Here is a 27794-nt window from a genome sequence, read left to right on the forward strand (position 1 = left end):
GCCATAGGAGACAGGGGCGTAAAGGTCATACTGAGCTAGTGGAACCTTTGGCAGAGGAGCTGGTGTGCTCGGAACGTAGTGAGGGATGATTGGGAATTCTCGGTGTCGATGGTCCAGAGAATTGACAGTTGGAACATATAGATTCGTTCCATATCTATAGTTGTCGTTGTACATCAACAGGAGTGGTTTTCGCCATCTGCACGATACATCCACCATCTTCGAGAATTTTTTCGTTTTCGTTAGGGAATCTATTCGATGAGCAGCTAAGAGAATCAACTAAGCTCCGAGAAGTGTCTCTTGCGTCTAATACATGTGACTACTCTTCAAAGTAGATGCCCCAGAATTCTAGATCCAAAGAGAGAGAAAAGCCTGACGCTGCAAATCGGCTCCTATTTTAAGTTTATTTTCAGCCTTGGGTCAAAAGGCTGTCCTGATATTAAATTGAGATTCACCCGTTTCCTAGTTTAGAACGCGCTACTTCACTTCCACAGCCGAGAATAAAGAGTCTTTTTTTTGTGTGTGTGTGTGTGTGTGTGTGTCTATAGGTCGGCCATTTTTTTTTCTTCTTCTTTGCATTCATTACGTTTCTCATGACTTATTATTACACTGTTGGGGAATGAAAAAAAAATGTCAATTCCATTTCCTTCCCATTAAATTGTCGCATTTGTGAACCTTTACAAAAACTAATTAAATTAATCGGAATCAGATGCGAGAGAAATATTTTTTTATTTCATTTCACTTTTAATTTTTTATTTTACTTTAATTCTCTGTATTTTCAGAAGATGAAAAAACAATTTTTGAATGCTTGATAGCGGCCTTTTTTTCCCCCATTTCGAGCGAAAATTCATTTTTAATGGCTCATCTTATTTCATTTAATTTTTAATAACTTATGACATAGAGCGTTGACAGAAAATTTAAAAAAAAGAAGAGAAATTCTTTTAGCGTAATTTTTAAAGATTGTTGTGGTTGAAATAAGTATTTCAAAAGTACATCGAAATTTATATTCTTCAAAAAACGTAAAAAAAAGGGTTATTTATTTTTTACAAAACTAATGAAGTTAAGCCAAAACTTATTCCTGTTTAACATTATATATACAAGAATTTTAAAAATAGTCTGCTAACATCTGATGACCGTTTTTTTATCATGTTTCATTGTTTTGTAGAGTGGAATTTATTTAAATTATATGATCCGATATTTGTAAGAATATCCCACACTCAAAAAATCTCTAAAATGTTAAGTAATTTTTTATATTTGATTTTAACTTATTTGATTTTCGTCAAATTGAGAGACATTTGTGTTTTTATCTCATTTAGAACTCTAATATTTAGTAACTGTAATGAATTCAATTCAACGTGTGTTATCTAAACAACTTATTATTATACTTTCAAATGGTGAAAAATGGTCGTGTTTTTATCTTATTTAGAGCTTATAATTTCGTCTCAGTTTTGCTCTTAGTAATTTCGTCTTCTTTCTTATTTTGATTTCCACGGATGCTGAAAAAAAAATGTTTTTCTTTCTATTTTATTCTTCGACTGCTTTTGGTTAAAAAAAAATTTTAAGCCATCAAGATTCTAATAAAGTCAATAACGTCAAGACTCTACATAATGAATTTTTTTTCAAATTACAAATATATATATATATATATATATTTTTTTTTTCCAATTATATGTAATTTTCCCCTCTGTATTCTGGTAAGTTTGAACACTGCTAAAANTATATATATATATATATATAAATCACATTGCATCATTTTGCAAATTATGCAACAATGCAACAATATAATAGTATAATATTACTAGATATTATACCATACATAGTTATAAAATAATATAGTATGCTAAAAAAATATCTTACTATATATCGCAATATATAGTATTATAAATAATAATAATATTTAGTAATATGATAGGCAAGACTCTTTCATGGTGAGGAGAAAATTAATATACATTTTATTTATCGTGTGCAGATTTGAATGAAGAAGAATATTCTTCGTAAGAAATGAGTGTTGTTATAAATGAGAGAAAGTCTGTTGAAGGTCCTTTTCTATTTCTGTCCTTCTACCACAAGATTTTTCTGTATTGTTCTCTCCTCTTTGGCAACACTCCCGACTCTTTTGTTATATTTTTGCTCCACTGAATTGGCAGAGACTAAGGTGACCTTTATTCCACTTCTTCAGAAACGTGATCTCATCTTTTATCACAAAATAGAAAATAAGTAGCATTTAATTATCTTGCATAATCATTTTATAACACGAGTTCAATTGAAGCTTTTCATTTCTTATATTTTATAATAACATTTGCTCATTAAACCTTAAATTTGAGCAGAATGCATTTTTGATTCATAAAATTTATTTAAAAAATTGTATCTTTACATTTTTAATTTTCAAGAATTATTTGACTGGGATTCTGCTAAGTTTTGAGTTTTGTAAGTGTACACTCAAATGACGTAGCTTGGAGCCATGTAAAAGAATTCTTATATTCTTAATAGTCCAATTTTAAGTTCATTATTAGGACAAGTCATGCAAAATAAGAAATAATTTAAAAAAATACAGATATGTATATTTTGGATGAAATTATAATTGGAGAAATGTATTTAATAATTACTTGCGAAAGCTTTTTGGTTTACTTCTTTGGTTCCTCAGATATAGTGAAATTTGAAAAACATTTAAATTTCATTAGGGGAATAAAATATCAAATTTATATATCATATTATCATCATTATATATCATAAGAATCATATTTAAATTTTACTTCTCAAAATATAAAGATTGTTTGTTATTACCTCAAAATTTGGTCAAAAGTTATTTAAGGTGTCCGTTTCTTCATTCTGAAAGGAATCTTTGAAAGGAATAGAAATAATTTCATATTGATGGTCGTATGAAACTTACCGTTAGAAGACTTCATCATGAAGATTTTTAAAAATATAAATGCTTAAGTAAAAGTGTTTGTGAAGAAAAGAACTTGCGCACACTTATAATGTTAATGCTTATCTAAATATCTCATCCTAACTTTTAAATAAACATAAAACATTGCTTATTATAACATATTTGCTAAATAACCACCTTTGACCTCAATGTATAATTGTAAACGTAATAGTAGTAAATGTATATTTAAAATTATCTAATGGCCCATAACTCACTTTATCATGCGCAAAGCTATTTATGGAAATGCCATCCTATTATGAGCTTTAGCTCAAAATTTCCGAGCAATTTTATGATGGATCAAACAAAAACAAATCAAATGAACTTAAGTCTGGTAAATGGGGTGGCAATTTCTGTGCTGTAAAAGTCGAAAAATGTATTGGTCGTGAGTATCTTCTGCTCTGTTTGTTGGAGCATAATCCTATTGGAAAGTCCATTTTAGGTTTTAGATTTCTTTATGATATTTCTAGCCGAGGAGCTTATTTTTTTTCATGAATTTCTGATATATTGTGACATAAATATTTGGTTTTAAATTTTATCCAAGTTATTTTTTGTCATTCTATATTTTTGAAGCCTGATTGTATATTTCAACAATTATGTAGCTCAGTTGTGCTTTTTTCTTTTTTGAAAGATTAGCATTTATTTGATAATTTAATTTTTTTTTGTATTTTAGGTTTATCAATACATGTTTCTTCTCCCATGCACTCATAATATTCATTGCATCATTTATTCCTTGATTTCGATATAAAGAAATGAACATTTAAAAGCCGTTGATCATGGATACTTCTTCGAAATACCCTTAAAAAGACTATTTCAAGCAGATAGAATGCATTGAAAAATATTCGAATGTGTACGTGGGTGTGTGTTCGATATTAAGTGAGAGAAGGGGAGGAATGAGTGAAATGAAGAAAAGATTGTCTCATCCTTACACACTGAGTGAGGTGTCACGCCACTGCCACCCTGACGATTGCTGGATTATAGTGGGCGATCATGTGTATGACGTCACTTCTTTCTTAGATCAAGTAATTTTTTTTCTATATTCGTTATTATTTATTAATAAAAGAAAAGCAAGGGAACAAAATGAAAAAGGTTCTGTAAAGAACTGAATTTGAATGGTAACCAATGTGAAAAACAAAAATAAAAGTACTTACTTAAACTATAGCCAAGAACCTTCCTTATATTAGCATAAAATGACAGAAACTAGACAAGCACATGATTTAATCAATAGGGGAAGAGTTTGAACAAGATAATAAAAAAGGTTTAAAAAAAACAGGTGGGGGAGAATTGGGTGCAAGATGTAAAAAATATATTAAAATAGATTTCAAAATTATTTAAAATGGTAACAGGAAGATCATTCACTAAATTATTAGAAGCTAGTGGGCTGCACCCCATGCTCGCTGACGCTCGCCAACAGCCGAAAATTGCTACGCAATCTTATATGGTTTGAACCAAGCTCGCTTCGCTCGCTACTAACTTAGGTACATTGCAAATGCACAAAATTAAGAATTCAAAACAATCATTCAAATCCATATAACAACTTTTTAAAAAAAAAAAAAAATTAGTATTTTAGGAAAACTTTTCTCTATATAACATAAAATCGTAATGGTCTGACACCGTTTTCCATTGTTGTCGGTTCATTTTTATTGGCCGGAAAATCACGTGGTAGGATCCAGTTTTTCTCCATTCATTTCCATATTGTTTAGGTTGTCATCAACAGATCACACTTGGTGAGAATGCTCTATCTGGTTATTTCAGTTTCCGTTTTTAAAAGCGCTATATGTTGAGCCACCTCATCTAGATTTGGCATGTGACATTTTTAGCGGCAATCAGTGGTCGATTTTCTAGTATTGTCATTCGAGGAGTTGTAATGAGGCTTTTTTGTCGCCGTGTAAGAGAAATATATATAGAGAGATTTTAATGAAACGATTCAATGTCAAACGTCGGTAGATCTAGAACCGTGTTGAATGATTTTAGTAGAAGAAAACTCGTACCTATGATTGATGGAGTGATTCAACTATAGTATATGTCCATTTCTTTACCTTAAATTGTGCTTTATTCATATGCAGCACCTCCTTTGGATTCACTGAATTTATCATGAATCTTGTAAAAGCTCAGAATAGTTAGGATAAGTTGACGAGCAGTTCACTCAATCGTTTCTTTAATTAATATATGTTTTTTTCAGAATCTTTGCCAATCGAGGAAGAAACAAAAATACTATCGAAATTTTTGAATGAGTCAGGAAAGCGAAACTAAAGACATCAAAACCAATAGATGCCTAATGAAATTTAGTGCCGCAAATTATAAAATTTTTTATAATTTTGATTTCGCTTTCCTTAGTAGTGTTTTGTTAACACTGGGCTTTCGTCTATTCTTTCCCAACGGAAATATTAATTTGCGTTCCCTTATGTACATAATTTTTTTCTAAAGAAACATATATTACTGAACACACTTGAATGACATTGAATGTAGAATTTAATGGAAGAAAGAACAGTACGGAAAATTAAAAATTAAAAAATCCAACTGACTTTTGATACAATAATCGGGTTACCACTTGGCCTTAATGGTTTGAGGACCTTAAACTTAAACATGGAAATTAATTAGTGCAAGTGATAGTTAAAGTTATGAAATCAGACACAAAAGTGTACATTCTACGAATACATAAAAAAAATTTTCATATGGATTTGGATTCTTCACTTTCAACATATTGAGGGTAAATGTAATTTTATTTCATTTTGTAACCCTTGTTGAACTGCCGTCCCAATATTTGAGTTTACGATTGCCAATGTTTAACTCCATTAGCCTTGTAAATTTGAACCCAAACCAGAAAACACTTAAACTCCTGGATCAAGTAATGGAAGAAATTTGCCTTCGTTGAAGACTTTTTGATGGAACTAACTTCTATTTGCGTTGCATGGATTGGAAAAACATCAAAACCACCAACAGTATTAACCCTAACGGCAAGGGAACTTTAACTCATGATCCGTCTACCACTGAGGATATTTTACGTCCACACTGTGTTCGGTTTGAACTGAGTGCTGAATTCATTTTGACCAGACATCGCTGGGATTCTAAGACGGGCGTCTCCTTTCGAGGCTAGTGCTCTATCCCCTGAGCCACCGCGACTCGGGAAATGTAATTTGTATGTATGTATTTGTAATTTGTATTTGTATTTGGAAATGGAAACGCAATTGTCCTAGAAGTTTGGTCAGGAAGACAGTTGAAAGTTTATATTCCTTAATGTCAATATCTCTTTTTTCCATATTACACTCTCGAGAAATTTCAAACCGAACTTTTGTATACAGTTATAAAATTCGTTTATCTAAAGATAATTCCTTTTAAAAAAATTATTTTAATATTTATTATTTATTTTATTTAATAATAGCAGAAAAATTTTTGAAATTTAAGACATACTAATTTTAACGTAAAATTATATAAGACAAACGAATTTTATAATCGTAGGCAGAAATTTTAACATTCACTGTGGAAGTTCTTGAGACATAGCAAATAATGCAAAATAATAAAATTTATATTAAAAGATCCTAACTTTTGGCTGCTTTCCTGATCAATTGGGACCCTGAAATCCCCCTCCCCCCAAAAAAAAATCGAAAAATATTTATTTATGTTATTTAAATTGTCATGCGCTAATTAATGAGCATATTTCAGATAATGCCCTCGAACCACTATGATTGAGTCCTAGTGCACAAAAATCGAATAATGAGATTCAAATATATTCTAAGCCTTTAGTTTTTTTTACTTTGCGTAGTATATACTGCGAGGAAGCCCGAAATTTCTAAATTAAAAACAAATTCAGCAATCAATTATACGTATGGGAAGGTGATAAAAAAAAGACAGTTTTTATTAAAATGTCCATTAACTAATTCCTTAAGTTAATTATTATTTTCTTAAACTTATGTTTCTCTGTTCTAGCACGATTATACTCGAATGACAATAAAAAACGAATGTTTTATTTTTGTTTCTGAAACAGCATCCGGGTGGTAAAGATGTGTTGATAGAACAAGCTGGTAGAGATGCAACACTCGCCTTCTTTGGTGCTGGACATCACGAGGGCACTTTCCAGCTACTGGAACCCTTCTGCATCGGCATCTTGGTACAGGTTAGTCATACAGAGTTTCATTTGTCTCGTCACTCAGCTGCTTCTCTCTGCAAACCTGCTTCTGCAATGAGAAGCAGGTCTTCATATTATCGTAAACTCCTTTGTTGAAATTGAATATTGTAAATTCTTTTTATTGTAGCAATTTGCCGCATTCTGTTATTCTGACTGACCGAAAAGGTTTATATTTTCAAGTGAATATCAGCATAATCCATTTATAACCATCCAAAGTACAATAAAAGTCCGTCATAACGACAATTCATAACAGCTGATAAAATTGTCGTTATAAGCAAAGCTTGTCGTTTTAATCAAACAGTATTAATGGAATGGAATCAAGGCCGGATTAACCTATAGGCACACTAGACACGTGCCTAGGGCCTACGAAATTCAGGGGCCTACGAAAAACTTGGGAGAAAAAAATTTGTTGGCAAAAGTAATTTAGCTTTAAAAACAACAAGTGTATTTTGCACAAAATTATGAAGATACAAATAAAAATATAATATTTTTCGGTAATAAATTATTTTGCAGAATCTTATGATGTAATATACAACTTTTTTGGGATTTTTGGATTCGGCAGTATGTCGGTATTGCAGATAAAGTTCGATAAACAAATTTGAAAATTAAAATCCATATTAATAAAAATGTAAAAAAAAAAAATATGCCAGAAAATTTTAGCATATATTTTGAAAAGAGGGGAGGAGTGGGGGAAGGAGGGGAGGGCCCAAAAACGGCTATGCCTAGGGCCTACGAAAGGTATAATCCGGCTCTGAATGGAATAGACATCTCTTTTTCTATAAACAACTATTTCGATTTAAAATAGATTGTCTTCGTCCACAGAATTACACTTAGCTCTACTTTACGGAATGAAAAAATGTCTACTACAGGAATATTTAAACAGCAAGTCCCGAATTGTAACAAGCTTTTGCAAAAAGAATATGAAGTGAAGTGCAACTTTATTGATAACACTGAACGTTGTTTTAAATTGTTATAAAACATGGAAATAAAGGGTCATTAAAGAAGAGTAGTAAAAAAAGGTGCTTTCTTTGGAAGTGCGAGGCAGGGTTAATAAAAGACAGAGAAACCCTGCCCATCTCCAAGAGAACTTTTTTTTTGTTATGATAACTTAGCCGGTGGTCACCAACACATTGTTTTATAAAATGAAGGGGGCTAAAATTGTGAGAAGGTAATAATGATATACGTATTTCTGTATTAATGCCAGAAATAAGGTCTTAAAGGTATCGCTCTACCCCCGCAGAGGGTTTACGTAAGCATCATTTGATGAACTCTGTGCGTGTACGAAATTGTAGAAAGCACTCAAGAGCTTCCACGTAGCGAAAGTGCGTATTCGAAGGGAGCACGAAAAACTCGATTCGCAGACAGGGTTGCCATATGCAGTATTGTCAATACTACTGTAGTATTTTTTCACCAAAAATAGGGATGTAGTATTTTTCATAGTATTTTTTTTATTTAAAAAAAGTGGTATGTTTTTGTTTATTTTTCTTTTTACAATTCTTAAATCAAAGAGAAGAAGCGCCACTCTAGTTTTGAACTAAAAAACAAGTTTTAAAATACGCCAACCGTTCGTTTTCTTCTAGTCACTCCATCTAGTGATGATTTCGAAAAATAAAAGATGCAGTATTTTTTATTTTTACATTCTGGCAACCCTAGTCCCACTCTACAAGGCTAACGCACGGAGATCAAACCCGGGTCCAGGAGAGCTGCCGTCAGTAAGACGGCCTCGATCCACTGGCCCCGATCTGTAACCGGATGTCTGAACAACAAACCCTACTTTATCGATTATAAATTTACATCAAAATTACACTAAAGTGATAAAAAGTCCGGAGTCTAGTTTGAACACCAAGTACAGAAAATCTGTAGAAACTTTTGTGACTGAATATGGAAATGATGCACGCATGGCAGATTCTTGTACTCTTTTTATGCTTGCATGTCAACTGTTAATTTAATAATCATTATATTTTTCTTTCTTTTTTTCAGCATGAGAGAATTCGCAGTAACGTATCCCAAGAAGTTGTAGTGGCAGATTGACCTCCAACTTTTTATTTATATTCACATTTCATCATTCTTTCTTCATTGAAAAAAGTGCATGTGTTCAATTTCTTCGAATTTTCTTCACGGACTAAAGCACGAACATTCAATTCCTCTCATTTTCTTCATTGAAAATCCTACCTCATTTTCTTCGCTGAAAATAAGTGCAAGTGTTCAATTCCTCATCATTTTGTTTTCATTGAAAAAAGATGCCTTGGAGACACTCTTAAACCACGTGACGAACAAATTAGAGAGATGGTGAAGTAATTAAAGAGCTGCATGGATGAAGGTTCTAATGGACCTAATAGCAAATTTGAGTCAAAAAGTCATCGATAATAATAAGAAATAAAAATCATAGTTGGCCTCAAGCTGCTATATGGAGAAATCTTAAAATTACTCGCGCTTATTTAAACTGTTCGCTTCGTACCATTCTCACTCTGGGCATTTTAAACTGCCGTAAAAAGGCAGGTTTAATAAGATTACTCATTGACTGTTTGTTGCCGAATGAAATACTCTTCAATTATGAGAACATGTGCTTTTTACTAACTTCCTCCTCTGAGATGACAGAAATTTAACTGCATGAGAAAATATATGAACGTTCAATAGTTAAATAAGATCATTCTCCGAGAAGTCTCAGTTTTTGTTCCTAAACGTCACATATCTATTCGCATATCATCCTTATTTCTTCATTGAAAAAAGTGAATGTGTTCAATTTCCTCTAATTTTCTAAAGCACAAACAGCCTCTCATTTTCTTCATTAAAATGTCGCCTCATATTCAATTATACATTGAACCATTCTTTGATCATTGAAGACACTTACACTGGACATAACTGGACACGTGAAGTTTCAATTTGACGATAAACGTACTTCTTTAAAATGTAATTTTATTTAAATAAAAATATTTTATCTGTATTAAAGTTTCTATGTGTGTCACTGTTGAATTTCTTACAGGTCATGTTAAGCTTATGATTCTTATTACAAATTTTTTTTTAATAAGCTGTAGTATATGCGAACAAATTCTATGTACTCAGCAGGTCTCATAAAAATGCATTTTTTTTTATCTCTTATACGATGCAATGCATATTTAGTTCAAAAGTTAACTGTAAAATATTAATCAGGTGCAAAAATACGGAGTATTCATCAATACTCGTCTTTAACTTTCATTTTCAGAATCCTTGTCAAAAAGGAAGTGAAAAAACATATGCTCATTATAGGTTATTACGAATCCAATATATAAGCAAGTAAAAAAACAAACACACGATCAAAATTTAATAAAATTGTTTGCAAAAAAAGACGAGACTGAACATCCAAATAAGTTTGATTAAAAAAAAAGAGAAGAGTTAAAGGGCTGTTATTAGAAACATCTTCAAGTCTTCATCTAAACAAACTGCTGAACTAACTTCATCTAGTCAAACATCTTCAACGATCAAATTGATTTTGTCTTATTTTTCAATCCGCCTTCTTCAGCTGTGATTTGTCTCACTATTAGCCCTCCAATCTAATATGTGGCCACGTAGTGCGAGTCAGTTTTTCTTCGTATTATCATTTACGATATATCTTAGATTGCCGTCAGTAGCCAATTAATGTAGCTTTAGTGAGACGCTTACGTATAATGTGCGGCTTTGAGTTTAAGTTAGATTGAAAACAAGAAAAGAGAAGAGCTTAAAGGCTGTTATTAGTAGCATTTTCAAGTTTCTTTATCGATCAAATTAATTCTGTTTTGTTTTTCATCCCGCCTTCTTCAGTTGTGATTTGTATCACTATAATCCCACCTATCTAATATTTGACCATGTAGTGCGCGTCAGTTTTGCCTTCGGATTATCATTAACGATGTATTGACATCAATAGCCAATTAATGTAGCCTAAGTGCTACGTTAACGCCTAATGTGCGATCAAACCAGTTGTCATTCCATTTTTCTTAGCTTTACAATCCCTAATGCACAGTGCAAAATACAAATTGAAACGAAATCGGTAAAACAGTTCCTGACTAATATTAAATCTAATATTAAAAAAATCGTTATATTTATTAATCAAATTTTTTAACAACTATTTAATCAATTTCTTTGTATTTTTTCATTTAAAATTTCATTCTCTAAATTATGCTAAAATTCGTATATCTTATAATTCACATTTTTTTCCGACTATCACTAAATTAAAAAAAAATTAATACTAATTAAAATAATTTTTTACTAGGAAATTATCTTTCGAAAAACGAATTTTGTAACTGTGTACAAAATTTTTCCGTTGTTTAGTTCTCGAAGTTTAACGAAACACGCAAGAAGTAAAATTAATATTGAGGGGTCCAAACTTTCAATAATTCTCCTGATCAAACAATCGGTTTCATATTTCACAGTTTGCGGTGATCCTAATATTTTGAGGATCAGAAATTTAATTCTATCGAAAGAAATCTATGCTTATTTAGAGAAAGTAAGTTTTTGTGTCAAATTTCGTAACTTAACATATCATTTTCATTAACTTATTAGCATTTTTGAGGTCAACCCCGCTGAATCCTGAAGATTGAGTACTTGAAAATCCGATTATTGGATCAAAATTTATTCAGGATGTTTCTTTATTTTTTTGTTCACTGTACGATTGGGATGTCTCTTAGCTGTTACAATATTCCCAACAACATACCTTGGCCCCAGTTTGGCTCAAAATTGGCTCAATACGGGTCCTACATGAACATGTTCCGAGGGACCAATATTGGGATGTCTAGATTTTTTAATATTGGTCCTACGCAGCATCAATATCGGCCTATATAGCACTACTATAGGACTTATATTGTCTGAATAATGATTATAAAATATCGGGTGAATCTGAAAATTCTATATAGGGCTGATATTGGTTTTAAAGTGGCAGTAAAATATCGGGTGAATTTGAAAATTCTATATAGGGCTCAATAAAAAGTGGCAGTAAAATATCGGGTGAATCTGAAAATTCTATGTAGGGCTGATATTGGTTTTAAAGTGGCACTAAAATATCGGGTGAGTCTGAAAATTCTATGTAGGGCCGATATTGGTTTTAAAGTGGCAGTAAAATATCGGGTGAATCTTAAAATTCTATATAGGGCCCATGTCGGAAAAATAAAGACCCTTTGAACCCTTATTGAGCCAAGATTCGTGAATGTTGGTCCAATGTGGGCGCAAGTTATTTTGCTGCTAGGGACTGATGTTCTCACTCCCTGAACTTGTTCCAAGCAATACTAAAACAGATTATCCACTGGATTTGCACAATTACAGAATAATCATCATTCACCATGAAGATGGAACACTTGTTGAAAAATTAAGAATTATTATGTTTTTTTTAATAACAACAATTTTTATTAGGGAACCACAACGAACAATTTAAGTAGAATTAAAACTTAAAGTATTGTTTCCTGAAAATGGATTTAGTAAAAATTTTGCATATTTGATTGTCTCAGGAAACGATCTGTTAAATACATTGTTTGCCATTTTCATCATTTGTGAGAAAATTATTGCATTCTTGCATTAGTTTTTACAGCATCATTCACAAGTTTTGTTTTTTTTCCTTGCATAACAATCCAAAAAAAAAGTCTGATACAAAATCTCGTAAAATTCTTATACCGAAAATTAAAAAACACAATAAAAAATCATGATTTGTGAAGAAAAAAATTACTTTTGTGCAAAATTTATTGCTTTGATGATTTTTTTTCTTCTTTACCTTAGCAAGTTAAAATTTCTTATTTAGTTCAACTATTGCCATATTTGTTTCATCTATAGTTGAATCATCATAGCTATTTGATAAGGGTAAAGCTATAGTTCAGAGAGCTATATGTAATGTTTTACTGCTTTCTTTAAAAGTTATTTTAGAGAAAGCAGTAAAATCCCTTTCCCTTTTTGTTTGCATTTGAAACGAAAAACTCAGACTAAATTAGCGGATTTTATAAGTAACAATTAAACTTAAGAACGCATGTGGTAATGTACGTTTAAAATTACTTTTATAATAAATGCAGCTGTAATTTTATGCATAAATTTACCATATTTTAAGTTAAAAATTTATGCAGCATGATAGTGTAACGCTGGATAATTCTTTGCTCTATTCTTGCTTTACATGCAGATTTCTTTTATGGTTAAGATTTATAAAATAAATAGTAGATTCTAGTTTACAGGATAAAGGTGCATCAATTGCTATTTTAATTATGTCTAGTGTTTATGAATTTAAAACCCTTTTTGTGCTGTTTAAGTATTTCAAAAGGTGATTTTCTATTTTATGATTTTTCCATATAACGAACTTATTATCGGAATTTAGCGACTTCGTTAAATAGAGGTCCGGCTGTGTATCTCTGGAGGTACTGAATTGGGGATTGATCGTTATCTGGTTCAGGTCAAAATTATGATCTGTGGATGAATGAATGGATGTATTAATGGGGCTGTGATATAAACGAGATGTGACGTGTGTGTGGTTGAAGTCATATTCTTGGCCATGAACGGCGCCACTGAAAAAGAAACAAGAAAGATACTCTGTGTCTTAAATTCGCTAGGTTTCACAAAGCAGGCTTGCTGATATTGGCAAGTGGCATTAGAAACAACAACATCCTATTTAATGTTCAATTTTGTACAATATATGTATAAAAATAGAAGCAGAAAATCTAAGCCAAAACGAAACTTGCAACCTTTATATTTCTTTATATAATAGTTTCACAGATAAAATGTGTATACATGTGATTTTAGCATCAACGTTCATGTCGATTAAGGGAAGTAGAAGAAGTCTATACCACAGATTGGTCAGAATCACAGAATCTGGTATATTATAATTGATTAACCATTTCGCACGAAAGCATTTAAAATGAATGTAAAGTCGTGATGAAGATAGATGAATTTTCGCTACTTGATTATTTTCACAGTTTTATTCTTTCTTTGAGTCTTTTCCGTTATTTTCAACAGTTGAATTGAAGTTTTGGGTACAGTTCTTCTTTTTCTTCTCTTTCCACCTTTTTGTTCTGTGTTGTGAATATTTTTCTTCCTCTTCTTCTTTATCAGCTGCTTTTTTCTTTTTCGCTTTATTTTCAATTTTCTCGGTTTTCGCCTTACTTTGCGTTTCTTCGACTCGGGCACTGCATCTTTGATTTGTTCTTGAGGCAGTCGAATAGCCTGTTGATCCAGCTTGTTGATTGGTTGTTGTGCTGGTGGAGGTTTCGTAGTTTCTTCGACGCCCTGTGCAGATCTGTCGTGGCTACCAAAAAATCGACTGTAGTATTCGTAAGTAAATTCGTCCGTGGAATCACCTTCCTTATCGAAATTCGTAATCAAAGATCTCTTCCATCTAAAAGAGCTCATTCTCTCCCTCCTCCTCTTCTCTCTCTCCACACACTCAAACGAGATTTTATTTAGAAATACAATCCTGAAAAAAAGATAATAGTGAGGTTTAGTATTTTCTCATGGTTTGCTGCAGGTTCAACGTGTGTATGTTGCTTGAAATCTCCGTAGAGCAGCTGTTGTTTTTAGTTGCAGGAAACATTATTAAAAAATATATATATATATATATAATTTTAAAAAACTATAAGACCTACTTAACTCCGTTCCAAGTTAAGAAAACACCATTGCGATATAGGATTTCAGTAATCATCCTCGAATGCATATAGTTCCGTTTAATTTGGTTATCAAATCATATAAATATGCTTTCAAGACAATATAAAAAGTTAAACTTGTCAGACAGAAATTTTATTCGTGCTATCTTTTAAGATATATATCATATACACTATCATATAATTTTTTAAAAAAGGATTGTAATTTCGTAGTCTTACTGGATTACTAGATTTGGCGACATATTTCGATAATTAAAGAGAACATTCGTTCTTCAAAAATAAAAAACTATATGACGTTGCAAGAACATTGGATATGATTGGACCACTAAAAAAAGCACGTCTTATGCTGACATGCTTTTAACAAATCAAATGCGAGATGAAGAATTTTTACTTTTGTTTCGCTGTAAAAGAAAATCGTCTGCAAGAAGCAGTATTTATTTTTTTTCTATCAATTTTTTTTTAAATGCGAACAAAAAGACGCATATTTGTTATGATTTTTGGGTATAATTTTCATCAATTCCTATTTAAAAAAAAACAATAGTTTTCATTTAATAAGTTTCAGTTTCATCATTTCACGTAATTTAAGAAAACAAGCAAAAAGAAGGCTGTAAAATGTCGTTTCGAGAGTTGGCGATGTTGATATACGTTCGTGCTGAGAATTTAGCATCCATTTGGCATGCACTTAGATGCAAACAGTCTCTTTCAATAGAGATAATGGTTTTTTCTTAACTTGCAACAGAGTGTAGCAACTAACTTTACAAGTGAAAAATATAATAAAAGTTATAATTTTATATAAATAAGATAACTATGTTGTATTCACTTATCTGTCAGAATTCCCTTACGAAAATTTAAGGTATATTTGAGGTTGATTTGAGGTATTTTAGAGGTATTGAGGTAGTTTTGAGGTATACTTAAGGTTGCTGAGAAAACAGCAATAAAAATTATACCTCGTAAAGGTTGTAATTGAGGTGTGCGAGGTTACTTTATATACATTTCTGCTCCTTTTGAGGTTGTTCAAAATTCACTTCAAATCAACCAGGCTGATGAGGTGATTTTCAAGGTATACAGGTTGTTTTTCAGATACTTGTGACAAAAGAGGTAACACACAAAATCATTTTTCTTTCTCAAACAATTAAAAGTGTACTCTTTCAATTAGCTTAAAATTAATATGACAAATTTTTACTTACAAACAAAATTTACAAATTAAGAAAATGCACATTTGGCAAGTTACAAATAGTTTCTATCAAAAACATGAAAACTGATGGTAGCACAGTTGTTTCATTCTATAGTTTCTATCTCGGAAATACAAAGCATAGTTGTCGAAATTGTGATAGAATACTAATAAATCTTCTAATTTTGATGTTTAATCATGGAATTACGATTTTTTTAGAAGAATCTTAAATTGTAGGTGACAATTTTTAAATCAAACTGTGATAAACAATCACTCTTTTTATAATAGCACCATTTATATCAGTGCAAAATTCTGGCGTTGTTGATGTGTTTAAATATTGATTTTATTAAACCAAAGTAATAAAAAAAAAGGTTGCACTCATAAGCTTCTTTATGTACTTCTACTCATGCTTCCTTCGGATTTCTTTTCCTCCTTTTCAGCTCTCTTTCAGTTTTTGAAATTTTTGTTTTATTTTACTCGTTTTTAATTTATTATTATTTTATTTTATTTATCTAACCTTCGAATCTGTGAATTTATTGTCCTTAAAATGTTTGTAATACTCAAATTTTATCTAGAATTCAAACTCGAGTACTTTACAACATTAAAATAATTCCTCCCTCCGCAAGGAAGAAGTGAAACTTCGTAATGTGGAAATGAAAATAGGAAGGGGTAGAAATTGATTTTTAGTGAAATCATATTGTTTCTTTAAGACAAACTTTATTAACAATGCTTACAATTCACAATTGATCGCATCTTTTAATTATCATTAACAATGAATAAGAAATATCCAAATCTATAACATTTACAATGGGATTATGATAACTAAAGTAAGATACGAAATGTTTGAGTTCTATTTTTTCAATATTTCTTGNATGCGATTATTATCATTTTCGAGTGTAGAAATATCCAAATCTATAACATTTACAATGGGATTATGATAACTAAAGTAAGATACGAAATGTTTGAGTTCTATTTTTTCAATATTTCTTGCAAAAACTACATCAATGGTAGTTACCCCTTTGATTGTTGGATCATTCCTACCATTTATCATTTCAAATCTAAATTTGTCTTTAAGGAAGGTTAATAATGTTTCAGCTTCAGGTAACGAGAAATTCACATTAAAATCTCCTGCAAGGATAACAGACCGCTCACAATAATCAATTTCTTCACCAGTAACGTCTGCCAGAGCTTGTGAACCTGCAGTGGATAGTGGCAATAAAGATTTTGCAATAAATAATTTAATATCCCTCATGGCTGCATTTGGTGAAATATAAATGGCAATTAGAAAAGAGAAAACCTAACAATCAATTGATATTCACAAGAGACGTACCTTGACATAACCTTAAATCCGTCGCATTGTCCGTGGGATTGTTTTCACTCATTTTTTACAATTGTTATCCACTAAGTTTGAAAATAAAAAATACTACCCTATTAAATTATATGTGTATCAAATCAAACTAAAATATTTATAGAAAAACAATACTTTTATGACTTTTATTATTTTTATGCTAGTGAGAACCAAAACAATATGGAAATGAATGAGGGAAAACTGGATCCTACCACGTGATTTCTCGGCCAATAAAAATGTAGTGTTAAATGTGTAAAGCAACCTTGTTGGAAGTCGCATAAGAAGTATCACTTCAAAAAAAAAAAATAATAAATCGACACAAACCTAGAAAGAAGGAAATAATAATAATAAAAATTTAAAACCAATTTTTAACTTAAACTGTGAACGAGAAAGTAACTTGTTTAGTGAGACCTGAATACGTAGGGTTTACCACCAAAGAATATATATATGGAAAGAAGTCTAGTTTCCATAGACATAATGTAAACCAGCCCCCAAAGTTAGTTGTGGTTCCCGTGTATAAAGGAAAAAACGTCATTTAGGGGAACAACAGCACAGATTCTTGAATCGGGTTTGCATCCTCCTCTCCTCCCAATCACTACTGGTGAAGAAGAAAGCTTTCTCTTTTTGTTTCTGGTTGGTTTGTTCTGAATTTTCACACTATTAATAAGCAGTACTGTACTATTGCTTAAGATATTTGTTTGAGGATGCATTTATATCATCCATGTTGATTAAGTCTGCCAACACATTTTGACACAGAAAGAAAAAATAAAAGTTCGGTTGGCGGAAGGCAGCATACCGAATGACGCATTGTAGAGTTATCCAACAACCGATTCACAGATGACTTATCTCCTGACTGTTACCTTACTTCTTATGCGCATGCGCTGGATCTTAATACATATGATGCTCTACTAAGTCTGGGTATATTGCTCACCCTGTAAGTTGTTTTTCAGGTACCACACCGAGCAATTCCCCGCATTAGTTACGTATTCGAACAGCTGGACTTCTCCTTTTTATATTTAGTGCCACTTTCCTAATGAACTTCTATCACCTTCGAAAACCACACGTCTTTCAAAAATGTTTAGTTTCATTTTTTTTTGTTTTCTCTCCATATTAAAATATCGTAAATGGTGCTTTTGCCAGTGCTTTAGAGGATAACCAACTTAACGTTGCATTTTGTTTTCCAGTGCAAAAACTATAAAACCTAGAAACTAAGATGTGTAAAACAATGTACGGAGAGTATGATGAAATAAATAAAATATTTGAGAATGAATTTGAGAATTAGCAATTGTTAGACGTCTAGTAAAAAATATCATGCAGGCCGCTCTGCAGATCGCATACATGCAGCAGTAGAATTTGATATGCTGAAAAGGCCATATTTTTTGATGAACTTAATTTTTTTTCCTTCAAAGTATATTGCAATTTCAAATGTTTTTTCGACCAATTTTTGTATTTTATTTTTCTTCATTTCACATTTTTTTTTCTGTTGTGAAAAAACTGTAAAGCGTGGAAACTTGAGAAACTTGGATGTAAATAAATGTACGTGGAGTATGATGGAACATTCGATAATTAGTTCAATAGTTATTAACTCGTTAAACTTGATGTAAAAAGTACAATAAGAATCGGTGTGCGATGCCTACTGAAATACATAGGGAGTTGAAATTTGACGCTGAAAGAACCCGTTTTATTCGATAACTAAAAGCAAGTTTTTTTTTTAATTTTTAGAAATTGCAATTTGTCCCAAAGTTATTGTAATTTAATGAGCTTTTTCCGTATAGTTTTATTTTCATTTTATTTTATTTTATTCTTTTATTTTATTTTATTTTTTCATTTTATAATTTTTTTTCTGCTTTAAAAGTTGCCTATTTATCCATCGTTCTAAAAAAGTTTATTTTTCTCTCTCAAGAACTTTATTTTATAACCTCAGACTCCAGTTGATGTTAAAAGCATCAAAATAGAGATATGAATGAAAAGTTGTCAGATCTCAATGTTTATTCGCGATCGCAACGCTCGAGTACGCCCTCTATCGGGAGCCTGTAAATATCAGACATTAATTTATCACGTTTTCATTTAGTTCCATCCAAATCATCGGCCATGACGGACGCCATTTTCTTAGCAGCAAATAAAAATCAAAATTTCCCTAAGGAACAGTTGAAGAACTTGAAAAAACTAACCAGAACATGCCAAACATTGAAGCAGAACACGNTTTAATGTTTGAAGTAATATGATTCTTAAAACTATGGAATGTAAAGTTTAAATCGGCCTTTCAGGTTATATCATTAAATTTAGTAAAACTATTTCTCAGGCATTAGGTTTTAACTCTAATAAGAAGATACATATTTTTTTCTGTTTATTTACAAATATTTTTCAGATGTGTTTTGGATGTTCCTTCTTTAAAAAAAAAAAGATATACCATCTTGTTTTCGGTTGTATAAGAAAGGATATCAAACATTTTTCTTTTTTAAATTTAATAAGCCACATTAAAGAAGGAACGTTACAATGCTACACGCTACATTAAAGACGTCTCCAGAGTAACTGAATGACGGTTCAAATAGAAATCGCAGGTATGCGTCTCATACAACAACGCCCCCTATAGTTCGTTGCGATCGCGAATAGCGAAATTGTTATTATTATTATTTTTTTTTAAAGAAAAGCCTAATACAAGAGAAAGAACACTGTTCCTTATTTCAACCATTATTGGTCTCATTAACGACTAAAATTACTTCTAATTTATGTATTCTTATGTATGAGTCATACAGTTTATATTCCTTAGGTCAAATTTTCTTTTTCAAGAACAGATGATTATGTTTCAAATCCAGGTTATCGTTCCCTTCGTTTACGATTAACATCAGAGAGTACAACCTCCCTTAAAAAGTTATTATCCATGGGTGGTAATTAATAACTGAAGGAAATAACTCATAAACAGTAACAACAGTTTTCATTGTAAACAAAAATAACAATGACTAAAAAATTTATTAAATGATTCCGAATGAATCATAGTATTCCGAAATATGGTTACAATTAACCATAAAACAATAATTATCAAATCAAAGTTAAATAACGGAGAATGATAAGCACGAGAGCTAAAAGAAAATGAAGTGTGTGGAGAACTGAGTTGCCGATACCAGCAAAAATCGCCAATGGCGCCAAAAAGCATATTAACAAATGTTCTTTTTATAAAATAACAATTATTGAATATTTTGCTAACAAATTGTTACTTCTTTCTGTGAAAAACATTGAGATTTAGGGAAGAAAAAAAACAACGATGAATGAAAAACAATTACTGTGGTTTGTGAGTAAAACCAGCAGAGAGCAGTCTTCTAGTACATCAAGCAAATATAGAGATCTTTTTTTAAGTTCTAGTTCACTTGAAAAACATAGTTTTTAAAATCTTTATTTTAGGGTTAGGGCAAGTAATTGACCAAATTTAAATTACATATGTTATCCGGAATGACCAAATCAGGGGAATATCAACAATCACATCTGGTGAATGCTCGAAATATTTGTTATATCTGATTTGATATTAATTTATTAGTTGATATTATCATATTCATTCTATATTTTAATATCTTCTAAGGATAGATTAAGTAAAACATTAGTGTTCGGAGAACCTGTTAAATGCATACCGGGCAGTGGCACTTAACTTTAAAAAATCATCAGTGTAAGGCATACCGGTCAGTAGCGCTGATCCTTTTAAAAAAAGATTTATGTAGGACAAACCATGCTAATGTATACCGAGAAAGTGGCACTTAACTAGACCTAGTATATGTTTCGGACATTTAACAAAGTGACTATGTGATTGTCAACAACCACCAATTTTGGTCATTCACAGTAACACACACACAAACATTATACGTATTACAATAATTATAATGCACAAATGATTTTCTTTTTACAGTCGCAAATGTTCAATGTGTGAGCTTAAGTTGCTTAACGACAAACATCTATCCGATCTGCCATTAATTGCATTCTCTCATTTGGAAATTTCACTCAATATTTATGGCAGTTTCACATTACCAACAGCTTTTAATGCCACAAAAAAAATCCATTTTTTTCGTTCGAATGTTTTTAGTTCATTAAGAGTGTCCTGAGCATGAGGGTAACTAGTGATTTATTCTTAATCACAAAGCCACCACCATCTTCAGACCTTACACCATGATATCTTGTACGAAATTGCACCAGACACACAGTTTATGAACCCACCGATAATGAAAACACCTCAAGAACAATTAAATAATGTATTCGTTCTGTATTGAGATCCATGAACTGTATGAAAATACGAAGTATTGCGAACAAATATGATTGTAGACTAGATGTTGGTCGTAAGATCATTTCGTTCGTAACGGGAAAAAAAAATTTCTTTAATATTGTGTATCAATTATTGTAATGTGTGTAATAATTTCAACGTCTTTATGTTCAAAAATCGTCAGCACCGTTGCCGTTGTTTTGGGGGATCAACTTTACGCTAAATTTTGTTCTGACGCGAAAAAACTATAAGAGTTAGAAACTTGAAATTACAAAAATGCGTCGAAAAATGTACTAGGAGTACGATGAAATAAAATTTAAAATATAACATATGTTCGAGAATTATTAACAGTGAAACTTATGAAAAGTACCATGCGTGCCTGTCTGCTATCCTTTGAAACGCAACTATTGAGTTGAAAATTTGTCTGAAAGAGCAATTTTCTTTTCTGAAATTAATACGAGTTGTTTTATTTTTTCAAAATTCTAATTTGTTTGAAGGTTAAAATGTTTTTTTACGAATAACTTTTTCACTTTATTTGCGTTAAATAAGGATTATATTCATTGTTGAAAAAAGAAAATTTATTTCTCTCGAGATCTTCATTTTATAAGCTCGTGCTCGACTTAATGTTGAAAGTAACAAAAAATTGAATACATTTTTTTAATTATAAAATAAAAATCTAGTTGTTGTTAAATATAAATCTTAATATTTATAGCGAAATTTTTAAAATTATAAAAATCTCAAGAGAGATGAAATCTGTACTCAATTTAAATTGTTATAAATTCAAGCTGTATTTAATTCAAACTGTTATAAATTCGAGCTTTATTCAATTCAAACTGTTATAAATTCAAGCTTTATTCAATTCAGACTGTTATAAATTCAAGCTGTATTCAATTCAAACTGTTCTAAATTCAAGCGGAATTCAATTCAGACTGTTATATGATGAAAGTGTGTCTTTAGATATTATTAACAAATAAAATTACTTTTTACTTACTGATTCTTATTGTGTCACTCAATCTGTATCTTTAAATTTAATTTTTTTTTAAATACAGTTAGATTTTTTTTCAGATCCAGATAATCATTCATTTCGTTACAATGAACATAATTTTCTTAGATAAAACTACATAAAATAATTGCATAGGTTTTGGCAAAATGTTAATTGTTTTTTTTTGTGGAAAATGCTTACTTTTAAAAACGAAATAAAATAAAAGCGAGGAAACCACGGAGGTTGATGTGGGGATGGAGCAGTGGGAGGAGCATCCTAGTAATTTAAATTTTTAAAATTCAGTCATCACATGCTAATCCTTTCATATTTTTCATTTTCTGTTGAGAAAAAAAAAACTTAAACAAAAACTTACCGTGAGAAAATGCTTGTTTCAAGGATGGTTTCAGGTCTGTCTAGTGTGAGCATTTTCCAATCAATGTGCACTTTACTGAGCTGCTGAATGCTGACGTGAGCCATGGAACTCGGCACGGGATTCACATAAGGAAAGGACGACCCTTTGCTGACACTTATCAAATCGTCAACCATTTTTTCAGGCCTCAATTTCAACTCTGGTAACTTGTAGAGTAGATTCTGTACATCTTCTTTCGACTGTGGTTTCGTGTGCAGCAAATCTAGGAATTTTTGCAAGATGGCCCGACCGTTTTGGTCTTCTATAAATGCCATTTAACCGAGAGAAAGACCCAATGGAATTGTGCTCATCCCATGTACATTCGAAAATCCATGGCTTATTTTACAAATAAAAAATTTAAAGGAAAAAAAACGTTTTCGTCGGTAAGAAGATTTTTAGCAAGAAACAGAATGATAATTTTAAATTTGTTTAACTTCTTTAATTGGTTAATTTAATTTAACATCTGGAAATTCCATTTTAAACGAGAGAAATACTCAAATGAATTGTATTCATACCACGCATATTGGACAATTTATGGCTTATTTTACAAGTAAAGAATTTGAAGGAAAAAACGTCTCGTCGGTAAGAAGATTTTTTATCGACAAACAGAATTATAATTTTAAATTGGTTAGGTTTAAAATTGGATCAATCCGAGGGATCAGAATTCGGGACTGATGGATCGAGATCCAGTTAAGCAATTAAATATAGGTCCTATCCATGCTAAATAGTGATTTTAAATAACAGATGAATTCTATATAAGGCCTATGTTGCCAAAATATTAGTTGATAACTGCCTATTAATTTGGCAAGCACTTTCAAACATTGGTCTCATCAGTTATATTTCTACTGCGAAATTATTTGTTACGAAGTGACTGCTAGGATTATCCAGAAGTTATTGCTCATCCTCAAATGCTTCTCGAACTTTTTCTAAAGAAAATTACGTGATAAGAAACGGACTCAAATGAAGCAATATATTATTTGGTATGTAAAACAAGGAAGGAAACCTAAATATATTCGATACGATAGAATTAAGAAAAAATCTTCGATTATCACGTGATATGAAATGTGAAGAGCGTCACCATGGTGACGGCTGTCAAATCAAAGAAACATAAAAGTAAAATTGATTCAGAAAATCATTGTAAAGATCATTAAAGATGTTTTAGTTCTAATGATAATTCAACTAATACTCAAGAGATGGGTATACACAGGGACAATTGTTTCAGACCCTGAAAATAGTCAGGGCCCAGTCAGAATTCCTTACACAAAATTTAATGTTTTTTCTTCTTTTTTTAAAAAGTAAAAAATATTTTATTTGAAAATAATTGCAGGAAATCCTATTTTGTAATAATATCATAAATGAATCATACGAAATAAAGAATAGAAACCAGTAAGCGCTTAGTTTTCAACAGAAATAAACGCTAATAAGATAAGATTTTCGAATGATTTTGAAAAGTGATGTTTCGAGATTTACAATATAAAAAAATATTTCAAAAAAAAAAATTTTGCTATTTTGAAATAAAAAGTAGTTTTATTACTATCATTTATTACAATCATCATTTAAAAATTTTCCTTTCAAGAAGGTATAAAATAGGAAAAAATAGAATTTTTATGCCTCACTTATATTATATTTATGCGGGTGCAATGAATTTCATCTCAGGGTCTATGAATCAGGTTCTAGAAAACCCTATGACTGCCCTGCCTTTTATATATTGTGTTGGCAAGCAAATAATTTCTGATTTTTTAGCTTGAAATAAGATTATTTTTTTCTCTGTGAAATTGATGAATCATTCAAATATCTTTCTCCTTTCTTCCCACCCTTCTTGCATCTTCATGATTCCACATTCATAGAACTTTTGGTTCTTTTCAGCAATAACTCTATCAAGTGCGATTTTATTTTGCATTTTATTACAGTCGTTGAATAGCTGATCCAATTTCATGGATTTACAACTACTAATGTTCAACTCCGTAGCGCAATCCAGAAAGAAAACAAGGGAACTCCTGGATATTGAGAGAAATTAGCCTTCATGGAGGACTTTTTGATGGAATGGAAACTGACCCAAATCTACGTTACAGGGAGAGGAAAACTAAGCACCCACGGTTAGCCTGATGACACCCACGGTTAGCAAGGGGACTCTAGTCCATGATCCGTCGATCACTGAAGACATTTTACGTCAGCACTGTGGTCGGTGCAAGCCGTATGCGGAAAATCAAGTGCGATTTGATGTAATCGTTGTTTCAGAAATTCTGATCACTTAAAAAAGTCTTGTATACTTTCAAGAGTCCCAACACTATGCCCGCGGGCACCATGGCGCCCGTCGGTCGGTCGCTGCTTGTGGCCAACGATTAAATATTTAAATTTTCCATTTTCCTATAAAATGCTACGCATTTTTTTTCTAATTTTTTTTTTTTTTTGCTTTTTCAACATTGATGATATACACAACCAAAATAGAAATCGCCAGGAAAGAAATAGAGTAGTAAAATCAAATCAGCAAAAAAAGAAAACAGAGCAGTTAAAATCAAATCTTTCTGTTCAATAGTCACTTTTTACAAGTACTAAAATAAAATCAAAAAATGCCACTATTGCTTCTTTAAAAATTTCTCATATGCTCGCTAAGAAGAAAAATCCCTTCCAGGATGGTCAGTTGTTAAAAGAAGCATTTTTTACTAGTGCTGATTGCTTATTTGAGGGATTTTCCAACAAACGTGAGATCATGTCAACAATACAAGACTTACAGTTATCAGATAATACTGTTACAAGAAGAATAGGGGCTATTTCAAAAGATATGCAAGCGTAGTTGAAGAGTGATTTGGAAATATGTGAGGGGTTCTCACTACCATTTGACGAGTCTACAGACATAGCAGGCACAGCACAGTTAGCAGATATGGTGAGAATGGTATTTACTGATTTTACAGAAGAAAGAAGAGCTACTAAAAATATGAAAGGACGGACAACAGGTGAGGATATTTATAAAACATTTATAACATATGCAAGTTTGATAAATATGCCTCCCCAGAAACTGTCTGTTATAACCACTAATGGGACATCAGCAAATTGTGGGAAACGTGAACGGTTTAATTACTCTCTGCATGAAAGATGGGTCACTTCCAGATTTTATGTCGTATCACTGCGTTATCCACCACGAAGTTTTGTGCGGTAAAGTACTACCATTTGGACACGTAAAGAAAATTATTACCAAAATAGCCAACTTAATTCGAGCAGCTCCTTTGCAACATTGACTTTTCAACGCCCTGTTACAAAATCCTGATGATACTGACCTCATGTTACTTACTGAAATTTGCTGGCTCAGTAAAGATAAAACACTTCATAGATTTATGTATTTAATTGAAGAAATAAAAAATTATCTTGTAGCCAAAAATCATATATTTTTAGAACTGAGCAGATCTTTAGTTAGCAGATTTGTCTTTCGTAACAAACATAATGGAAAAACTAAATAATTTAAATTTGGAGTTGCAGGGAAAGAACACACATATAGCAAGGAATGATAGGGGCTATATAAACTCGTTCAGAGCAAAGCTAGTTTTGTGGAAGCCTCTTGCGCATTTTCCAAACATGAAGAAAATGATAGGCGACAGTGAAATTGACTTATCACTATTTGTTATCAACCTTCAACTTCCTCAAGTTCAAATTGAAGAGCCCCTTTCAGCAATGTAGTATCATCGAGCCTATGGTCACCTTTTTTGTAAATCCTTTTACCAATCAAATATACGTAACCGAAATAGCAACATACATTTCAGAATTTCTTCAAGTAAGGAGAGAAGAAGTGGAGATAGAAATTTTGGATCTCCAGAATGACACTATCCTCAAAACTATTATATCAGATGAGAAATTCTGGAAAATAATTGACAGACATAAATTTCCATTCTTACAAAGAGAAGTATATAAAATAAAGTCGTTTTTTTGGTTCCACATACTTGCGTGAATCATTGTTTTCGACAGTGAATATCATAAAATCAAAATATAGATCACGACTTACAGATGAACACCTTGACGATGGCTTGCGAGCAGGAATTTCATCATATTTTCCCAATTATGAAGCACTGATCAGTGAAATGCAATGCCAAAGATCATACTGACTGTATTTTATATATTTCATAAATAATTTTTATACTTCGTACGTTTTGCAAGTAATTTAGTTATCCTTTATTTTACACAAGAATATTAATACTAATTATATTCATATGTTAAATTAATTTTTAAAATTACATTTTTGCCCATTATATGTAGTGTGTATTATTACCTATGTTTACCAACAATAAATTTATCTTGAAAAAATAAATGGTGCCCGATATTCAACCGATATTCTAGTATTTACTCTAAGGTACAAGAAGGTTGGAGACCCCTTCTTTAGAATAAAAAATAACCCGAGAAGGTAGTGCCGTCGTTATACGGGGGATGCGTCATCATTTGCGCAACTAAGCTCCACTAATTTCGCACGTGTTGCTAAAAACGTATCTTACCACGTATTTTTATGCAATAATAAATTATGCATAATAACATGTATATATATAAAAATCTTCGATTATCACGTGATATGAAATGTGAAGAGCGTCACCATGGTGACGGCTGTCAAATCAAAGAAACATAAAAGTAAAATTGATTCAGAAAATCATTGTAAAGATCATTAAAGATGTTTTAGTTCTAATGATAATTCAACTAATACTCAAGAGATGGGTATACACAGGGACAATTGTTTCAGACCCTGAAAATAGTCAGGGCCCAGTCAGAATTCCTTACACAAAATTTAATGTTTTTTCTTCTTTTTTTAAAAAGTAAAAAATATTTTATTTGAAAATAATTGCAGGAAATCCTATTTTGTAATAATATCATAAATGAATCATACGAAATAAAGAATAGAAACCAGTAAGCGCTTAGTTTTCAACAGAAATAAACGCTAATAAGATAAGATTTTCGAATGATTTTGAAAAGTGATGTTTCGAGATTTACAATATAAAAAAATATTTCGAAAATTTTTTTTTAGCTATTTTGAAATAAAAAGT

The 27794-nt window shown here is 31.4% G+C and overlaps 2 protein-coding genes across 6 annotated transcripts in view; one reads left to right on the forward strand and one right to left on the reverse strand.

The window, feature by feature from the left end:
- LOC107450476 (cytochrome b5) overlaps positions 1 to 9995 on the forward strand; it is a 66260-nt gene extending 56265 nt beyond the window's left edge. For all 5 annotated transcript variants that reach the window (XM_016066278.4, XM_071180742.1, XM_043044447.2 and 2 more), the window contains 3 exons: positions 3594 to 3942; positions 6906 to 7034; positions 9027 to 9995. In XM_016066278.4, the coding sequence (XP_015921764.1) occupies positions 3814 to 3942; positions 6906 to 7034; positions 9027 to 9077 (309 nt within the window). In that variant the 5' untranslated portion in view covers positions 3594 to 3813 and the 3' untranslated portion in view covers positions 9078 to 9995. The remainder of the gene's footprint in view (positions 1 to 3593; positions 3943 to 6905; positions 7035 to 9026) is intronic.
- A 3713-nt stretch (positions 9996 to 13708) lies between these two features.
- LOC139425550 (uncharacterized) lies at positions 13709 to 26664 on the reverse strand. The gene is made up of 2 exons (XM_071180744.1): positions 22741 to 26664; positions 13709 to 14439 (listed from the first exon to the last, which is right to left on the reverse strand). The coding sequence occupies exons 1-2, from the start codon at positions 23049 to 23051 to the stop codon at positions 13923 to 13925; spliced, it is 828 nt and encodes a 275-aa protein (XP_071036845.1). The 5' UTR covers positions 23052 to 26664; the 3' UTR covers positions 13709 to 13922.
- Positions 26665 to 27794: the final 1130 nt, after the last annotated feature.

Source organism: Parasteatoda tepidariorum, chromosome 5 (assembly GCF_043381705.1).
Source record: "Parasteatoda tepidariorum isolate YZ-2023 chromosome 5, CAS_Ptep_4.0, whole genome shotgun sequence".
In the NCBI taxonomy this organism is placed as follows: domain Eukaryota; kingdom Metazoa; phylum Arthropoda; class Arachnida; order Araneae; family Theridiidae; genus Parasteatoda; species Parasteatoda tepidariorum.

Excerpts from the sequence above, each read along its gene's own strand:
- LOC139425550 (XM_071180744.1), bottom strand. The coding sequence starts at position 23,051 with ATGGCATTTATAGAAGACCAAAACGGTCGGGCCATCTTGCAAAAATTC. Across the intron at positions 14,440-22,740 it reads GAAACAAGCATTTTCTCACG|GATTGTATTTCTAAATAAAA; the intron begins GTAAGTTTTTGT and ends TCTTTTTTTCAG.